General features: G+C 42.7%; 1 protein-coding gene across 1 annotated transcript; it reads right to left on the bottom strand.

Moving 5' to 3' along the window:
* LOC112225474 (terminal nucleotidyltransferase 5C) lies at positions 1–4,088 on the bottom strand. The gene is made up of 2 exons (XM_024389460.2): positions 3,932–4,088; positions 1–3,113 (listed from the first exon to the last, which is right to left on the bottom strand). The coding sequence occupies exon 2, from the start codon at positions 3,089–3,091 to the stop codon at positions 1,910–1,912; it is 1,182 nt and encodes a 393-aa protein (XP_024245228.1). The 5' UTR covers positions 3,092–3,113; positions 3,932–4,088; the 3' UTR covers positions 1–1,909.
* Positions 4,089–20,401: the final 16,313 nt, after the last annotated feature.

Here is a 20,401-nt window from a genome sequence, read left to right as displayed (position 1 = left end):
GGGACGACAAACGGTTGAGTCACTGCTGCTCATCCATCAGTGAAAGCCGTGTTGCCTTCAAGGTCCAAAAATAAGTCCCTGGGTTTGGTTGGACAGAAATACTTAAGGCGAACAGTTGGCTCAATAGACTGGAAATTAAAATTGTCAGGTCAGTAGAAAAGGAGATGGGGGGTGCAATTTCTAAATGGGTTTTAAAGTTTAATTAGGGTGGGAGGGTGTACTCGGATGCCTGTCGTAGAGCAGAGTACAACTTCTGCCATGTAAATCAAGACGCGTGAGCTCCAAAATGGGAACGGAAATCCAGACACTTACATTTTGTTGAATGTGCCAGGCAGGCAGCAGTGCTCCCCTATCCTCCCATGACCAGAAAAGGGTTCAAACCTGCCCCCTGCAAACCCTTAGGGGGTGGTGGAGAGGGAAGTGAGTCAGCACCCCACGCATAAGGTTGCCGTCACACGCTGGCACAACCTTGTCATTCTCTACCGTACACACACTCCCTCCCCACTTTAATTATTGGCTGCCGTTACAGCTATTGGCTGGCCTGCACCAGACTGGGATCCCATTTCAGGCCACTGCCTGCAAAGGAAGGCCTGCAAGGGGTTCCAGGGCCCCGCCAAGTGGGGCTCCTTTTAAGGGAAAGGACAGTCTCTCCCTGACTTTCAGACTAGACTCCAGAAGGAGGGAGGTGAAGGCCCTGTCCTGTTCTCTGAATGAGCTTACAGTACAGACCCCACCACATGGACCGTAAACTCTGACATCTGAGTGGTCACTGCTGCGCCAATGTTTTGGAAGAGGTTTAAAAGAAAAGAATAGCAACTCCCCACAACATACATTAGCCACGATCGGTGAGCAAAAAGGCCCAAAGAATTACACTGTATGGTGTGCTTCTCAATACTCGTGCATGGCTTCCTTTGCTAGGCTCCTTTCAAGCATTACCACAAACAGGTGAAAGGTTTGGATAGGCAGTCTACATTTCTACTTGACCTGTTGCATGGAGGAGAGGATACTAGGGAGAAGAAGCCACTTAACACTATTGAGATGCACCCTATATATTATGAACTATTGTCTATACATTGTATTGGCTGAACAGATTTAGGAAGGAGGCTAGTCACAGCAGAAAATAAAATACACATTTTTCTCTACAAAGTCTACACAGCACAGGCACTCTGGCAGCACTGTGCTAGTGATATTGGGTCAGATTACCTTTCTTTTTACACCTTTGCTTTAAAAACAAAATGAGCCACTCCTCTGCCTCCCGTTTAGATGCCTTCTAAATGAGATGGGGACAGTCATCTCACTAGTAGAAAATTCCTCAAAACACTGATGAGCAAACCCATACTGCTCATCAGTGAACTAAACATTGATGTCATCTCAGGATTACCTTTTACACTTTGTGCTTCACATCTCTTTAGTTAACAATTATTTTTTTACACTTTTTTTTGAAAAATTTTTTAACAACAATTTTCAGCTTTTTTTTCTTTTTCTTCAATACACACAGGAGCAAAACCCAAATAAAACTTCTAAATATTTGTTTCCCTTTCTTTGAAGATGGACCAAATACACTTAACATGTGGGCACCAAGTAGAACTCATTCTTGAATCAGGATGTTAATTTGAAGCCAATTTTCTCATTAGGGGAAACAAACAAAAACATTACAATCTGAGAAAAGGCAAAAAAATATAATCAAAATAACACTTAAAAAATATCACTTTTGATCCAATGATCTTGACACCTCTGTAGATAAGGAATGAGAAAGGAGAAGGGAGACCAAAATAAAAACTAAACACTTGGCCATTTAAATATATCCTTTATGACTACAGAGTGAAATTTCTCATTTCTATTTTTTTTGGCACATCTGACTTTTTTTTCCCCTTTCTCAAAGCAGCAGTCTTCATGTTATATGGGTCTCTCAGTTACATGGCAGCCATGTTGGAATATTCTGGTTACACGAGGCAACGTAGTAGTTGCTGAAGTTGTGGTCTCGGACATAGGGCGCCGGCTGGTAGTAGCAGGTGACACTGGATGCGTCTGGGATGGCGTTCTGCTCAGCCAGCACCCTGAAGGCTGTCAGCGAGATTAGGTTAAGGGTCTGCCGCCTCTCGTGGCCCATGAGGCACACCGTGCTCTCGTTGACCACGCGCCGCAGGATCATGAGGTAGTCATACTTGCTCTTCTCCTCACCCACAAAGTGGCTCTGTAAGTAGGCTTCCAGCTTCCGTTGCTGCTCACCAATGTCAGGGAAGTCGATGAAGAAGCGGGAGCACATATAACGCTCCAGGCCCTTGAACTCCTCCTCCGAGGTGGGCCGGAAGTCTCTCACCAGTAGGTTGCAGTACTTGAGAAGGCCGCCGCCACGGATCTCCTCCGGTCGCTTGGTGGCGATCAGTTTGTTCATGAGGTGGTCCAGAGACGCACCAAAGTCCCCGTACACGCTCTCACCCACCACGGTGGGGTGGAAGTGGCTAGACATAGGGTTCTCCGGCGAGAAGTCGTAAAAGGAGAGCAGCGAGTCCAACACGATCTGGAATGAATCCACGCTGAACTCAAACTGCCGGCGGATAGAGTCCACAAACTTCAGCTCCACGTTGCGCCCGTTGTTGTTGGAGAGGGAGATGAGGCTCCAGCGGTCCTGCTCAGTATACACCTTGACTAGCTTCTGAACATAGACCTCCTTTAGGGTCATGGGGGTGATCTTCTCCTTGTTCACCCCCTCAGGGAGGAAGTCCAGCAGAGTGCCCAGCACCACATCTTTGACCAGCTGGAACCCTGACTCCAGGGGCAGGTCCACCCTAAAGATGATGTCCAGGTCCTTGTAGCTCCAGCCAATGTCCTGCACCAGCACATGGCTGGCTGTAGAGCCGTTCAGACGAACGTCTTTCACTTTAATTCCCCTCAGCTCCAGACGGGTGCGCACCATCTGAACAATGTCTTTCAGCCGCACCTCCAGGGTTGGGAAGTTCCCTCTGCCGTGGACTGGCACCACAGCTGTCAGGACCTCATTGAGACGGCCCACCTGGTCCCAGCTCAGCACACTGTGGGACACACTCTCACTAGTGGTAGTGCTCATTGTGGACTCTGCCTTGTTAGCCATCTTCTAATTGTCTTTAAATTAACTAGGACAGAACAAGAAAATATATTAGTTTATGGGTACCAAAAATAACAGTCGTTTCTGACTCCACAGAACATGCATGTCTGTGAGGAGATGCCAAAACAGAATGCACTGGAATTCCAGCCTTTGATCACTAGCTACTATGATGCCTCCAGAACCTCTAGAACAGAGTGAGAATGTTTTCAATCGAGAACTAAGCAGCAGAGTAAAACAGAAAGGTGCTAGAGAGCAATCATTTGGAGGTCACAAACATAGTGCCCTAAAGTATTTTATATTTGACTAATCAAACAATATATTTTTTTAAATGTTAAGATTTTAACTAACTACCTAACAACTTAACATTTCATTTCAAGGGGGAAGATTATTTTTAGGAATACATGTGCGAAATATTTACATTTGGGGAAATAACACAGGCATGAATAAATCGGCCTAGCTAACTTTACAATAAATTTGACTGACTGGCTAATTCCACATTTTACAGCACGTGCCCGTGAAACGGGTTGAACATGGGAAGCCGACAGAACAAGTTCGTGCAAGTACCGTAACTATTTCGAAAATGCACTTCAACAATTCGTTAGATGGCCACAGCAAACGACGCGAAATGGTTACAAGATAGAAAACTACAGCGTTTAAAATTGATACCTAAACCATTTTTTTTTTTTTTTAAACAGGTAAGAAGTGAAGTGCTGGCGAGCCTAGCTAAAGTTTACATCTCACAAACAGGCAAATCAAAACGTTTGGTAAATCGCATCAACTACCTAGATGAAAAGGGTTATAGTCAGAAGTACACACAGAATGAGCTGATATGAAAATTATACATACGGTTATGAAGGTATCCTCTCAAGGCATTCAAATTACACAATTAGAAAATGTTAGCGGAGGAAACGTGCAGACACTTCCATAAATCCAGTCGTGAGTCTTACACTAAAATGTCAGTGCCTGTAAGTGCGCATCTACTAAAAGAAACGCCTTCTTCTTATATGCCGAAGAGCAACTGGCTGAACAGCCCTCCACGTCGCACTACACCATCCCCAGCCCAGCACTTTAAAACACGTTCCCTATTCACAAAAACCTAACGAGATTCAGTTGAGTCAATTAAAATTGTGAATACAAAATATTTACCTTTAATCGAACTTCTTAATAATTCTGTAGCATTGACCGACTTGGCATTTTCTAACAACTAGATAGCTAGTTTTTCTATTTCATTATATTAATGCGCTGAGCGAAGCCCTTGATTGGCTAGAGAGGTTTTTGTGTTGCCAGGTTACCAGAAGCGTCTGCTGCCTTCATTCGAATGCTGTCGTTGGATGATTTGGTTTCCCGGTTGACAAACAAATTTGACACATAACACATTTAACAGAGATGTGATACTTTTGCTGCAATCTAATCTCCTAAACACAACTCAGTTCTTCCTTTTTGAACTGTTATGTTTTACGGACATGATTAGTAGGGCATGGATTTGCAATTAGTGAAAACTCTCAAACCTTGTTTCGTTGGTAATCTATTTGAAAAATTATAGCCTTATACTAAAATGGATTAAATAAATGGTTTTCCCCATCAATCTACACACAATACCCCATAATGACAAAGTGAAAACAGGTTTTTAGAAATACCTTATTTACATAAGTATTCAGAACCTTTGCTATGAGACTCGAAATTGAGCTCAGGTGCATCCTGTTTCCATTGATCATCCTTGAGATGTTTCTACAACTTGATTGGTGTCCACCTGGGGTAAATTCAATTGATTGGACATGATTTGGAAAGGCACAAACCTCTCTATATAAGATCCCATAATTGACTGTATGTCAGAGCAAAAATCAAGCCATGCGGTCAAAGGAATTGTCCGTAGAGTTCCCGAGACAGGATTATGTCGTGCCACAGATCTGGGGAAGGGTACCAAAACATGTATGCAGCATTAAAGGTCCCCAAGAACACAGTGGCCTCCATCATTCTTAAATGGAAGACTTTGGAACCAACAAGACTCTTCCTAGAGCTGGCCGCCCGGCCAAGCTGAGGAATTGGGGAGAAGGTCCTTGGTTAGGGAGGTGACCAAGAACCCAATGGTCACTCTGACAGAGCTCCAGAGTTCCTCTGTGGAGATGGGAGAACTTTCCCGAAGGACAACCATCTCTGCAGCACTCCACCAATCAGGCCTTTATGGTAGAGTGGCCAGACAGAAGCCACTCCTCAGTAAAATGCACATGACAGCCCGCTTGGAGTTTGCCAAAAGGCACCTAAAGGACTCTCAGACCAAACAAGAGTCTCTGGTCTGATGAAACCAAGATTGAACTCTTTAGCCTGAATGCCAAGCGTCACGTCTGGAGGAAACCTAGCATCATCCCTACGGTGAACCATGGTGGTGGCAGCATCATGCTGTGGTGATGTTTTTCAGCAGCAGGGACTGGGAGACTAGTCAGGATTGAGGGAAAGATGAACGGAGCAAAGTACAGAGAAATCCTTGATGAAAACCTGCTCCAGAGTGTTTAGGACCTCAGACTGGGGCGAAGGTTCACCTTCCAAAGGGACAACGACCTTAAGCACAAAGCCAAGACAACACAGGAGTGTCTTCGAGACAAGTTTCTGAATGTCCTTGAGGGGCCCAGCCAGAGCCCGGACTTGAACCCGAGCGAACATCTCTGGAGACACCTGAAAATAGATGTGCAGAGATGCTCCCCATCCAACCTGACAGAGCTTGAGAGGATCTGCAGAGAAGAATGAAAGAAACTCCCCAAATACAGGTGTGCCAAACTTGTTGCGTCATACCAAAGAAGACTGGAGGCTCTAATCGCTGCCAAAGGAGCTTCAACAAAGTATTGAGGTAAGGGTCTGAATTCTTATGTCAATGTTATACTTCAGTTTTTATTTATTTTTTATACATTTGCAAACATTTCTACAAAAACAGTTTTTGCTCTGCCATTATGGGGTATAGTGTGTAGATCAGAAAAATAAGGAGAAAAACAAACAACAATCCACATTAGAATAAGGCTGTAACACAAAAAAATGTGGAAAGAGTCAAAGGGTCTAAATACTTTCCGAAAGCACTATACCGACTTTTTCATAACTGGGACAAATAAAATAAAAAATGTATTTTGAACACAGCATATATCAAAAAAATCAACAGCTGCATCCTTTAATTTTTCATGGAAGAGTTGGAATCCTGTGAAAAGGGCAGATTCAACTTTAAGCCACAAAGAACAGCCTGTTGTGTTTTGCAGGAAACGTGACCTCAAGCTGCAGCTGGATAGCTATTGGCCCTTCTAGGTCAAAAGAAAGACCTCTGAGAAAAGCTGTATGTAGGAGCCTGCTTCAGGGTAGGTTCCAACTTAACATACTCCTCTCATGATGCACTTTCCATAGAACTTTTGGTTTTGATAATGTATGACAGGGGAGGGGAAATTCAAAGAAAGGAAACAAATAATAAACTTGGTTTTCAGTTGTGTGTGTGTGTGTGGGTGAGATTGGGCTGCTGCAGGGGTTAACCTTCGGGGTGGGAAACGCAGTAGAACATTAGTCAATGGAGTAGAACAGTCCCCCTCATCTGGTGAATCAGCAGACTCACAGCCAACAGTCAGAAGGAGAACTGATGGGCCATGAGATGTGAAACCAGGGGAATTCCCGTCTCTCTCTCTCTCTCTCTCTCTCTCTCTCTCTCTCATCCTCTCTTTTCCTCTCTCTTACAAGGAGTTTCAGGGGGGACAGAGGGAATGAGAGAAAATATATATATATGAGAGAGAGAGAGAGAGAGAGAGAGAGAGAGAGAGAGAGAGAGAGAGAGAGAGAGAGAGAGAGAGAGAGAGAGAGAGAGAGAGAGAGAGAGAGAGAGAGAGAGAGAGAGAGAGAGAGAGAGAGAGAGAGAGAGAGAGAAGAGACAAATATTGAGTACATTTTGCCAAAGCATTAATGTTACAACTGAGAGAAACTTCCAAAGAAAGCGAATGAGGCGATTATGTGCTGAAGACGGCAGCCAAGGGCTCACAGCCACGCTGCATATTATACTAAAATCTGTTTGACAGTAGGAGTGACTCACGACAGAACAGAACAGAGCTATTACACACAGTCAAACGTGGCACATGAGCTGTACAAAAACATTTAAGGGAAAGACTCAACTGAGAAAATACAAAAATAGATGTACACTATCATTACACGTCTATGGTATGACTACAGTACATTTCAATAATGCTTGGGTTGCACACCCACTGATGCATTTATCTCTTTGTTACTGGAAAAAGTGGTAACACAAAGTGACTAATAAGCTATCCTACTGTCTATTCCTCTGTTTTTCTTTCTTATCTTCTTACCATTTGATTTGAATTGTTGCCCAATGGGAAAATGAATTCTACTATACAGTAGGCCTACATCTACACACTTTCTCTGCATTTGTTTATGCAGGTGCTGACAGTGCTAAGTGGTTTCTTAAAGTGTAGTTTCTCTGAAGCAGAATCTTCACATTGTGCAACAGCTTGAGTGTGAGGTGCTGTAAGTAAGAGTGTTGTTCCCCGCAGCTTAAGAAGATTTGTGTTTCTTTTCTCTCTGGAGTTTCACATCAATTTTGCACCTGGTTCTTTTCGCTTGGGACCACACACACACAAACACACACCTTTATTTAACTAGGGAAGTCAGTTAAGAAAAATTCTTATTTACAATGACAAATTAACCCAGCCAGACCCGGACGACGCTGGGACAATTGTGCGCCGCCCTATGGGACTCCCAATCACGGCTGGTTGTGATTCAGCCTGGAATCGAACCAGGGTCTGTAGTGACGCCTCTAGCACTGGGATGCAGTGCCTTAGACCACTGCCCCAATTGGGAGCCCTACACATACACACACATACAGAGCAGGAGTGTGTGTAGCAGGATGAATGTGTGTGTATGGCATGAGGAGTGTATGTAGAAGGAGTGTGTGACGAGAGGATTGTGTGTATAGCAAGAGGTTTGTGTGGGGCAAGAGAAGTGAGTGTGTGGCAGGAGGAGTAAGTGTGTATGTGTGTGTTTTGCCGTGTTGACAGGTAGACACAGTGTTGAAAAGTAGAAACAGTGCTGAGAGGATAAAAACAGTGCTGAGAGGATAAAAACAGTGTTGAGAGATAGATCAGTGCTGAGAGGATAAAAACAGTGTTAAGAGGTAGAAACAGTGCTGAGAGCATAAAAACAGTGCTGAGAGGTAGAAACAGTGCTGAGAGGTAGAAACAGTGCTGAGAGGTAGAAACAGTGCTGAGAGGTAGAAGCAGTGCCACCTGCTGCTGTTGGGCCCTGTGCCAAGGGGATGTGACTCACTGTCCATGCCACGGATGGGTAGGCAGGGGCCATTAACACATTAAACACACGCACACACATACACACATGAACAGACACGCACAGCAGCAATTAAACCCACACAAACACTCTTCTGCACCGTACACACATTCTTTATTATGGTGGGAATCAAACCAGTAAGTATAAACACACACACACACACACACACACACACACACACACAGCTGCCATTAACACATGAAACACTCCAGTACGTTTGCCGATGTCCATGCAAATGTTGTCTCTCTCTGCAGCGTGACTCATGCCCTATCACATTGATAACTCAGCACTTCCTCTGACATCATCAGCAACCCCCAGGTCCTATTGATTCTCAGTGGCAGTAAAAAAAAAACATCTTCAGGGAGCCCTCTGGAGAGGATCCTCCCACAGACACACAGGCGTGAAGCAGGGAGCCTCTTCCTGAGGACTCCAATCTGCATAACGGAAAAAGCCCTGGTCTGCGTTTCAGATCTAAAGCCGGCGGGTTATGGGCTACGGATTCAGAACGGGTCTTGTTGAAGAGGGCAGGAATTTTCACTTTCATCTTCTCTAGGTACAGTGCATTGAGAAAAAGTGCTTTCAAATAAAGCTCGACCTGAGAGGAAGTGCTGTTTTTTTAATTCGTTGATCTGGATTCTGGAACTAACTAATTCTATGTGTTAATAATACTACTCTCATTGTTTTATAATGGAACATACAGTATAGGACATTCTGTAGTGGGATCCCTCAGTGACATTTAACACTGACTAGGTCAGAGACAACATGTTCATCAGGTTCCACTGAAGTGCCTTCTGACTGCTATAGACCCTCTCCTTGCTCAGCAATTACTGTTTAATAGAGCACAGCTGAAAATAAATGTGTCTGTCACTCTCCATGAAGACCGAGCCAAGTTAAGAAAGTGCAGAGGCTGAGGTTACAGAGCCATGAGGTAATCCAGGGGTCAACATACTTACAGTGCTGTGCAATTGCAGGGCTGAGCTGAGTGTAGGCTGTAAGGCTTCCCCCTGAACTGAACTTAATGGGGTGTTGAATGAAAGTGAGGGGTCTGAGTTGAAAGAGGTGCATCTGTTTGTGGGTGAATGTTATCTTTTACTGAAAGGATCCTCTTGTTATCACTGGTGTGAAAAGTCACCTAACGCGAGCCTCATTGTTAATTTCTCTGCGATGACAGTGGTTTCTAATCCCCGTTGCATTGGGAGGGACCCATGTAAATATTTTAAAGTAATTTTTCTGACCCATGAGGTAAAGAAAATCAGACTTTCTAGCAAAACCCGTTTTCACTTAACTTAAGCCACAACCCAAAAGGGATCAGTCCCCAGTCCCAACTCTTCATTTGAGAGAGCAGAGGTTGACACTTTCTAAATGATCATCACAAAGCAAGCATGGTCCCATAAACTTTCGCCTTATGGGGACTTCATTTGAGTGTTACCAACTTTATTGGGACGAGTCTGTGTGTTACTAGACCTACCTTCACGTTTTCCAGTGACCTCACCAAGCTGTTTAAAAGAGAGAGGGTCAGTTTTTCCACTCCATCCTTGATCTTTATCCCTTCCCTTTCTTTCTCCCTGCCCATATACCCTTTGCCTCCATCTCCCATCCATCTTATCCCTGTTCTTTTCTACCCCATTTCTTCACTATATCCCCCTCTCCCTCCTGCTCTCCTTCATTTTGGATCCCCTTTTTCCTAACATACACAGACATTTTTGTAGGAGACTGAGGCCAGATAAACACTAGGATGACTAATAACATAAACACAGCAGGAACTACATGCCCAATCCATCAGTGTTTCACAAATATCTCCGACACTAATACACTTAACATGTTTTACACATTACTAGGCATGAATAATATTAATTGTAAACATGTCTATACAGTAACAGCGCAGCAGGAGAGCAAATCATTACTGAACTTTTGTTACAAATCAGCTTGGTAGTTGTCCATCATATAGCACAGGGATGGGCAACTCCAGCCCTCGGGGGCCGGACTGGTGTCACACTTTCCCCCATCCCTAGCAAGCACAGCTGACTCAACTAATTGCTTTCTAAAATGAAGATCATGATTAGTTGATTATTGGAATCAGGTGTGTTAGCTGTGTCTGAGGCAAAAGTGTGACACCAATCAGGCCCCCAAGGACTGGAGTTGCCCATACTTGACGTAGCGCAAAAGTGTTTTCCATTCAGTGGTATTGCAACAGAGAGAGTAGCACTATACTCCATCCTCTGACCAAGCTGGGGGCATTGCATTGACTGAAACAGGTGATAGTCCGTGTGATCTTAAAAAAATATATGAACAATACTCTCTCATTACATGGAACGTCCACAGTCCTGCACGACATGTCGGCTAAACTGTTTTATCTGGTTCTTCAACGATAGATGGAACAGACAAGGTTAACTTTGATTCTATACAAGTAAAGACCAACAAAATACAACCAATTACATGGAATGTGCACAGGCTCCATGATGTCAAAAGAAAACATATTGTTCTTGAACATTTAAAGAGATTGTCAGCAGATGTGGTTTCCTGCAAGAGTTACATTTCAAAAAAGGAGAAATGGAATATTTAAAGAAGAACTGGGTTGGAGAGGCCTATGCTGCTACCTACTGTAGGAACAGCAGACGGGTAGGTATCCTGATGAATAAGAATACACCTTTCCCTTATAGCCCAGCACACAGACCAAAAATGCAGTTTTCTAATGTTAAATTGTAATTTACATAATGAAAAATACACATTGATTTCATTGTATATCGCCCCAGGGGCAATTTAGGTGTTTATAGATATAATTCAAGCTATATTAGATCAAATCCAGACAGGAACTATTATTTTAGCAGGCAACAAAAATCACACATTGGACAAGTTAGACAATTTTTTTGTAAATGTATTAAAATAAAATAAAACAGAAATACCTTATTTATTTAAGTATTCAGAACCTTTGCTATGAGACTCAAAATTAAGCTCAGGTGCATCCTGTTTCCATTGATCTACAACTTGATTGGGGTCCACCTGTGGTAAATTCAATTGATTGGACATGATTTGGAAAGGCGCACACCACATCAGAGCAAAAACCAAGCCATGAGGTCAAAGAAATTGTCTGTAGAGCTCCGAGACAGGATTGTGTCGAGGCACAGATCTGGGGAAGGGTACTGTACCAAAACTTTTCTGGAGCATTGAATAAGAACACAGTGGTCTCCATCATTCTTAAATGGAAGAAGTTTAGAACCACTAAAACTCTTCCTAGAACTGTCCGCCTGTCCAAACTGAGCAATCGGGGGAGAAGAGCCTTGATTAGGGAGGTGAACAAGAACCTGATGGAACCAGAGTTCATCTGTGGAGATGGGAGAACCTTCCAGAAGGACAACCATCTCTGAAACACTCCACCAATCAGGCCTTTATGGTAGAGTGGCCAGACGGAAGCCACTCCTCATTAAAAGGCACGTGACAGCCAGCTTGAAGTTTGCCAAAAGGCACCCAAAGACTCTCAGACCATGAGAAACAAGATTCTCTGGTCTGATGAAACCAAGATTGAACTATTTGGCCTGAATGCCAAGTGTCACATCTGGAGGAAACCTGGCACCATCCCTATGGTGAAGCATGGTGGTGGCAGCATCATGCTGTGGGGATGTTTTTCAGCGACAGGGACTAGGAGATTGGTCAGGGTCGAGGGAAAGATGAACGGCGCAAAGTACAGAGAGATCCTTGATGAAAACCTTCTTGTAACGGGTGTCATCGGAAGGATGAGACCAAGGCGCAGCGTTCTTTGAGTTCCACATAATTTATTAACGAAGTGAACCTTTAGAAAAGACAAAACAATAAAGAATACAACGACCGAACAGCTTCGTTGTGCAAGCTACCTGCACACAAACAAAGAACAAGATCTCACACAGAAGGAGGGAAAAGGGCTGCCTAAGTATGATCCCCAATCAGAGACAACGATAGACAGCTTCCTCTGATTGGGAACCACACTCGGCCAGAAACAAAGAAATAAAGAACATAGAATTCTTATAGGGGAGGGCCTGGGTGAGCATCTATCCGCAGTGTTGCGGGACGTAGAGCCCGCTCCACCTCTCGCTCACCCCACTTTGGTGGCGCCTCTGGTGCGGGGACCCTCATCGCCGACTCCGGACTGGGGACCCTCGCCGCGGGCCCCGGACTGGGGACCCTCGTTGGCGGGCCCCGGACTGGGGACACTTGTTGCGGGACCCGGACTGGGGACCATCGTTGCCGGCCCCGGACTGGGGACCATCGTTGCGGACCCTGGACTGGAGACTGTCACTGGAGGCTCCGGACTGGGGACCGTCGCTGGAGGCTCTGGACTGGGGACCGTCGCTGGAGGCTTCGTGCCATGGATCATCACTGGAGGCTTCGTGCCATGGATCATCACTGGAGGCTACGTGCCATGGATCATCACTGGAGGCTTCGTGCCATGGATCACCACTGGAGGCTTCGTGCCATGGATCACCACTGGAGGCTTCGTGCCATGGATCACCACTGGAGGCTTCGTGCCATGGATCACCACTGCAGGCTTTGTGCCATGGATCACCACTGGAGGCTGGGTTCGTGGAGCTGGAACAGGATATACTGGGCCGTGGAGATGCACTGGAGGTCTGGAGCGCAGAGCTGGCACAACCTGCCCTGGCTGGATGCTCACCCTTTGCCTGGCAACTGCGGGGTGCTGGCACAGGACGTACTGGGCTGTGGAGACGCACCGGAGACACAGTGCGCAGAGCCGGTGCAGGATATCCTGGACCGGAGAGACGCACCGGAGTCCAGGAGCGCTGAGCCGGCACAACCCGTCCTGGCTGGATGCCCACTCTAGCTCAACAAATGTGAGGAGCTGGAATAGAGCGCACCGGGCTGTGCATGCGCACCGGAGACACAGTGCACATCACTGCATAACATGGTGCCTGCCTAGTCACTCTCTCCACACGGTAAGCACGAGGAGTTGGCTCAGGTCTATAACCTGACTCCTCTAAATCTCCCCGTTTGCCACCCCCCAAAACATTTCTGGGGCTGCCTCTCGTGCACGCCTCGTTGAGCCAACTCCTCGTAGCATCAGCGTTCCGCCTTTGCTGCCTCCAGCTCCTCCTTAGGAAGGCGATATTCACCAGCCTGTTCCCAGGGTCCATTGCCTTCCAGTATCTTCTCCCATGTCTATTCCTCTAGGAAAGGCTGCTTGGTCTTTTTGTGGTGGGATCTTCTGTAACGGGTGTCGTCGGAAGGATGAGACCAAGGCGCAGCGTACTTTGAGTTCTACATAATTTATTAACGAAGTGAAACTTTAGAAAAGACAAAACAATAAAGAATACAACGACCCAACAAGTTCCCACACAGAAGGAGGGAAAGGGCTGCCTAAGTATGATCCCCAATCAGAGACAATGATAGACAGCTGCCTCTGATTGGGAACCACATTGGGCCAGAAACAAAGAAATAAAGAACATAGAATGCCCACCCAAATCACACCCTGACCAAACCAAAATAGAGACATAAAAAGGCTCTCTAAGGTCAGGGCGTGAAACTTTTCATGGACCTCAGACTGGGGCGAAGGTTCACCTTCCAACAGGACAACGACCCTAAACACACAGGCAAGACAATGCAGGAGTGGCTTCGGGACAAGTCTCTGAATGTCCTTGAGTGGCCCAGCCAGAGCCCGGACTTGAACCCAATTGAACATCTCTGGACAGACCTGAAAATAGCTGTGCAGCAAAGCTCCCCATCCAACCTGACAGAACTTGAGAGGATCTGCAGAGAAGAATGGTAGAAACTCCCCAAATACAAGTGTGCTTGTAGCGTCATACCCAAGAAGACTCAAGGCTGAAATCGCTGCCAAAGGTGCTTCAGCAAAGTACTGACTAAAGGGTTTGAATACTTATGAATATGTCATATTTAAGTTTTTTATTTTTAATACATTTGCAAACATTTCTACAAAAACAGCCTGTTTTTGCTTTGTCTTTATGGTGTATTTTGTGTAGATTGATGAGGGGAAAAAACTTTTCATCCATTTTAGAATAAGGCTGTAGTTCAAATGTGGAAAAAGTCAAGGGGTTTGAATACTTTCCAAATGCATTGTACGAAAATAACAACCTTTACCATTACAAATGTAGGACAGAGAAAAGCCAGCCCAGACATAATTTTTGATACTCTTAAGGCGGACGTTAAGGAAATGATAATCTCATACTCGGTCAAAAATTACATTTGAAATAAAAAAATAAATCACTATCTTAGAAAAAAAACTGTAAAAAACCTTTACAAGCAATTAAAATAAAATGTCTGAACTTTAGCAGGAATATGATATTTTACTTTTAAGAGAGCCAACAACTACAGGTTAAACTCAATAAAGCATACTATTAAATGGCAAGCGTAGTGGCAGGGTAGCCTAGTGGTTAGAGCATTGGACTAGTAACCGAAAGGTTGGAAGTTCAAATCCCCAAGCTGACAAGGTACAAAATCTGTCATTCTGCCCCTGAACAGGCAGTTAACCCACTGTTCCTAGGCCGTCATTGAAAATACAGCCCTTACAAAACAAATACACCCCAAACCAGTTATTATTTTAAAAGATAAGGATACAAATGCTTTAATTAGAAACAACAATGTTATTAATGACAATTTTTAAAGCTTATGAAAATCGATATTAATCAGTTAAACAGTTGTACTTCTCCTACAGGCTTCTTAGACTCAACAACCCTGAAACAACTTTTTTGTCAGCAGACAAAAAAAATCATCACTAAAAATGGGAATCACCCAAGGAAATATGAGACACTGTTAAAACATTTATGATGAGAAAAACAGCAGGTATGGATGGCTTTCCCATAGAATTTTATTTAACATTCTGGGGCAAAGTATCATCCCTATTTACACAAATGACAACACACGTCACTCAATGCAGTACTTCCTAGTTCATGTATCAAACAGATATTTCAGTTATATTAAAACCAGAAAAATCTGGAGAGTCCCCTGCTGATTACAGACTCATAAATTTAATAAATTGTGAGAATATGTCACGACTTCCACCGAAGTCGGCACCTCTCCTTGTTTGGGCGGCGTCACCGCTCCATTTTTCATATATCCATTTGTCTTGTCTGGTTTTCATACACACCTGGTTTTCATTTCCCCAATCAATCTAATTGTTTTTAACCCTCCGTTTCCCATCATGTTTTGTGTGTAATTGTTTTCATGTCAACCGATGTTCGTTTAGCGCTTTACTTTATTGTTCTGTGTTTTTGAGCACGTTTGTTTTGTTGTGCTCCCGTTTTGGAACTATAATAAAAAGTGTGCTTTATTTATCATACTCTGCTCTCCTGCACCTGACTTCGCCTTTAGACACCACCTGACTTCGCCTTTAGACACCACCTGACTTCGCCTTTAGACACCACCTGACTTCGCCTTTAGACACATCTTGACAGAATAAAATAATAACAAAGCTCATAAGCAACAGAACGACAAAATTCTTAATACATATGAACCAAACAAGGGTTATTAAAAATAGACATTTACAAACAAATTCAAGAACATGTTTCAGTATAATACAATACGCTAAAAAACACAATATAGGTTTATAAATAATGCCTGTTGTTTCCAAAAAGGCTTTCAACCATCTTGAATGGCCTTTTTATATTCAAAACTTTGAACACCTTCAACTTTCCTGCTGAAATAATACATTTAATACAAATATAAACTAAACTTAATTGCAGATCATCCTGATAATCCTGACCAATATTGAAAACTCTATGCCACCCTTGCAAAAAAAAAAAAATCTGAATATTCAAAAATATCTAAAATCTTTCTGGAAAAAAATGCCATAATGGCAATAGGAAAAATAAAAATAATACTCATGATCTACAGAAATCCTTTAAGTGGACCACAAAAAAATATCAAATACTTAGGAAGCTTAATTAGTGACAACAAACATATAAAGATAACTTCATCCCATTACTCAACAATATGAAAGCAGATCGATTTAAATGGAACTGTCTGTTTAAATGGAACCCAGAAATCTTACAGGTAGAATAAACCTCTTTAGAATGGCATGGCTCCCAAAGTTTTTGTATTTATTCTCGGTAGTACCAATTACCCCACTGAAGATATTCTTTAAAAAAGTACACTCTGCCATAACAGACTTTATATGGGCAAATAAAATTCACAAAATAAAAAGGGAAGTTTTATATCTCCTTAAGTCTGAGGGTGGGTTTAACCTTCCAGACTTTAAATTGTATCAACTCGCCACCCAAGGCTTTTACTTGAGACATTGTGTTATGTGCACTAAAGAGGATCTATGGGTAAATATTGAAGATACACATGCTCTATAATCTTTTCATGCGTCTTTTTTCAAAGGATACTGTAAAGCTAAGAACATTAAGAACTTGATAGTTCAGAAAACTATCTCAATATGGAGGAAAATTAAACGGATTCTACAAGAACCAATATCACTCCCAAAAAACACAACACTGTTGAACAATCCTTGGATAGCGTTTCAGAATACACTGATGAATTGGTCCACATGGAAAACTAAAGGCATACAGTGCCTTCAGAAATTATTCAAACCCCTTGACTTGTTCTACATTTTGTTGTGTCACAGCCCAAATTCAAAATGGATTAAATCAATGTTTTTCTTTCACCCATATACACACAATACCCCAAATATGTTTTTAGAATTTTTGCAAATTCAATAAAAATAAAATACAGAAACATATAATTTACATACAGGACTTGGTCTTTTACAAAATAGGGCTATATCTTCGGTATACAAACCCTACCTTGTCACAACACAACTGATTGGCTCAAACACAATAAGAAGGAAAGAAATTCCACACCTGTTAATTGAAATGCATTCCATGTGACTACCTCATGAAGCTGGTTGAGAGAATGCCAAGAGTGTGCAAAGCTGTCAAGGCAAAGGGTGGCTACTTTGAAGAATCTAAAATATAAAAGTTTAACACTTAAGTACTTTTTTGGTTACTATATGATTCCATATTATTATTTCATAGTTTTGATGTCTTCATTATTATTCTATAATGTAGAACATAGTAAAAATAAAGAAAAACTCTGTAATGAGTAGGTGTGTACAAACTTTTGACTGGTACTGTAAGTAGTCAATACTTTGTAGAAGCACCTTTAGGAGCAATTACAGCTGTTAGTATTTCTGGATTTCTGGGTCTCTAAGAGCTTTCCACACCTGGATTGTGCATATTTTCCCATTATTATTTTCAAAATTCTTCAAGCTCTGTCAAATTTGTTGTTGTTCATTGCTAGACAACCTTTTTCAGGTTTTGCCATAGATTTTCATGTAAATTTAAGTGAAAACAGTAACTTGGCTACTCAGGAACATTCACTATCTTCTTGGTAAGCAACTCCACTGTAGATTTGGCCTTGTGTTTTAGGTTATTGTCCTGCTGAAAGGTGAATTCATCTCCCAGTGTCTGGTGGAAAGCAGACTGAACCAGGTTTTCTTTTAGGATTTTGCCTGTGCTTAGCTCCATTCCATTTCTTTTGGATCCTGAAAAACTCCTGAGTCCTTAACGATTACAGGCATATCCATAAAATTATGCAGCCACCACTATGCTTGAAAATATAGAGAGTGATACTAAGTGATGTGTTGTATTGGATTTGCCCCAAACATAACACTTTATATTCAGGACAAAAAGTTAATTGCATAGCATATTTTTGAATATTTTTATTTTGTACAAGCTTCCTTCTTTTCACTCTGTCAATGAGGTTAGTATTGTGGAGTATACAATGTTGTTGATCCATCCTCAATGTTCTCCTATGACAGCCAATAAACTCTGCAACAGTTTTAAAGTCACCATTGGCCTCATGGTGAAATCCCTGTGCGGTTTCCTTCCTCTCCGGCAACTGAGTTAAGGAGGACACCTGTATCTTTGTAGTGACTGGGTGTATTGAAACATCATCTAAAGTGTATGCGGGGCATTTAAGCCCTGAATGATGCCTGACAGCATTGTCTCCCAGGCTGCGTGCTGCCCCCAAGAATACAGCCAATCGCATGCAAGGAACAATGCAGCTAACTTGGCTAGTTTTTTGAGCTAGCTAGTTAGCTAGGTAGTCTTGTTAGTTGCTTGCATGTGATTGGCTGTGGTCTTGGGGGTGGCACACAGACTGGGAGACACTGCTGCCATGATAGGCAGCGTTCAGGGCTTACATGCCCCACGAGGGCTTAGATGCCCCAAACGCACAATATTAGAATGAACAGGGTCAGTGGGTTGCGGCTGCGAAATGTTCAGCAGGCTCTTAGCACGTCATATCTGGCTTAAAGACTACTGCCACTCTATTGGCATAACTTTTATTGACAATCTAGACACTTTTTGGAAACAAAAGATGCTCTAAAGAGATGGACTCCACCCAAACCATCTAGGAGCCTGGACCCTCTTTTCATATTTCAAGGCTGTGTTAAGATATCGACTCAGACACAGACCATGTCCCACTTAGGTAATACCTCCCATCCACTCTAAGTGTTATCGTCGTACTGTTGTCTATACTGCCAGGGATGTTGTCAGTTGTAACCTTGTAACCATTTGTTTGAACTGCACCCGTAGATATCCTATTGTTAGCTCAAAAGAGAAGCCCATTGTGGTCTGTTCACCCAGTGCTTTTTGTTGAATTATGAATTCCTTAAACTTGAATAGCACCTCGGTTTTCAAAGCACGTAGAGGGCTTGGGCTGTTGCATGATAGCAACCAAAGCCCATGTAAGTCAGTTTATATCATTCCATCATTGGTTACTCTGAGTGTTCCTAATTTTGACATTGGCTGCGGCCTCAGTCCCTATGGTGTTAACCTTGGAAAAGTAATTCCAATTTCTACTCCTTCCTCTATTGCTAATAGGGATAGACCAAATGGTGCAGTTCTATGCAATCTTATAGCCATACCAACTATATCAATATCAACCATCAGACAGGGCCTGCAACCATCTACTGAACGTAGCTTGTTTGAGTTGGAGTTTCCATGTGACTTTAAAAATCGTTAAAAAAAATTGGTTGATGCATCTGAACATTAGGAGCTTACTTCCTAAACTGGATAACATCAAGATCTGGGCTATGCAAACAAATCTGGTTATTCTGGTATTGACTGAAGCTTGAATCATTCTGGACTCTGATATTAATATTGAGGGTTATCATGTGTTCAGAACTGAGACAGACAAGGTAGAGGAAGGCCATTTTTATTAAAAATAATTTGTCTCTTTACTGAAATCCATTTCCCTTGCCAAAGAATTTGAGCTACTATCTTTAAGACTTGGTCTGGGGAAAAATGTATCCATAACTGTTATAGGGGTCTACTGTCTTCCCTCAGCTAATCTTGGTGCACTCTAGCAGTTAACTAGTTTGTTGTCTTCTTTTACTAAATCAGAAGTTATCCTGGGTGACCTAAATTATGATTGGGAAATGCAGGCTTCAGACAATCTAAAAAAACATGTGTAATGATCTGAATCTAACCCAGCTGGTGACTAAGCCTACACGGCCCAATCCTAGAGATCCTTCAAAGTCAAATCTGATTGATCTTATTTTAACGAATACACCCGTTTCTGCTGGTGTATTTGCCCATGACATGAGTGACCATTGCCCAGATGTTTGTGTTAGAGATGTGAGAATACAAAAATCTAAGCATCATGTCATTACAAAGAGGAACTTCAGTGAACATGCTTTTTGATATTATCTTTATTTTTGTGACCTTGGATTGTAATTTCAGCTATCCCCTGATCCCCGAAGGGTTGTACATCCTCCTCTCTGCCACGACAAATTAATTCAGACACTGACCTCATTACGGGAAAAAATGATATCATTGATGCATTTAATCACCATTTTATTTCAGCGGGCTATATCGTTGAAATAACTTCAAATCAAATTTGATTTGTCACACGCGCCGAATACAACAGGTGTAGACCTTACAGTGAAATGCTTCTAAGTCTATCCACAATGATATTGGGCTGGATAATGATAGGGGAAACGTGCTGAATGATCAGAGAAATTATATTCAAAGCTTTTCTTTTAGGATATTT

The sequence above is a fragment of the Oncorhynchus tshawytscha genome, linkage group LG26 (assembly GCF_018296145.1).
Source record: "Oncorhynchus tshawytscha isolate Ot180627B linkage group LG26, Otsh_v2.0, whole genome shotgun sequence".
Lineage (NCBI taxonomy): Eukaryota > Metazoa > Chordata > Actinopteri > Salmoniformes > Salmonidae > Oncorhynchus > Oncorhynchus tshawytscha.
Note: the sequence above shows the minus strand (reverse complement) of the source record. Positions and strands in the feature narration are given on the sequence as shown.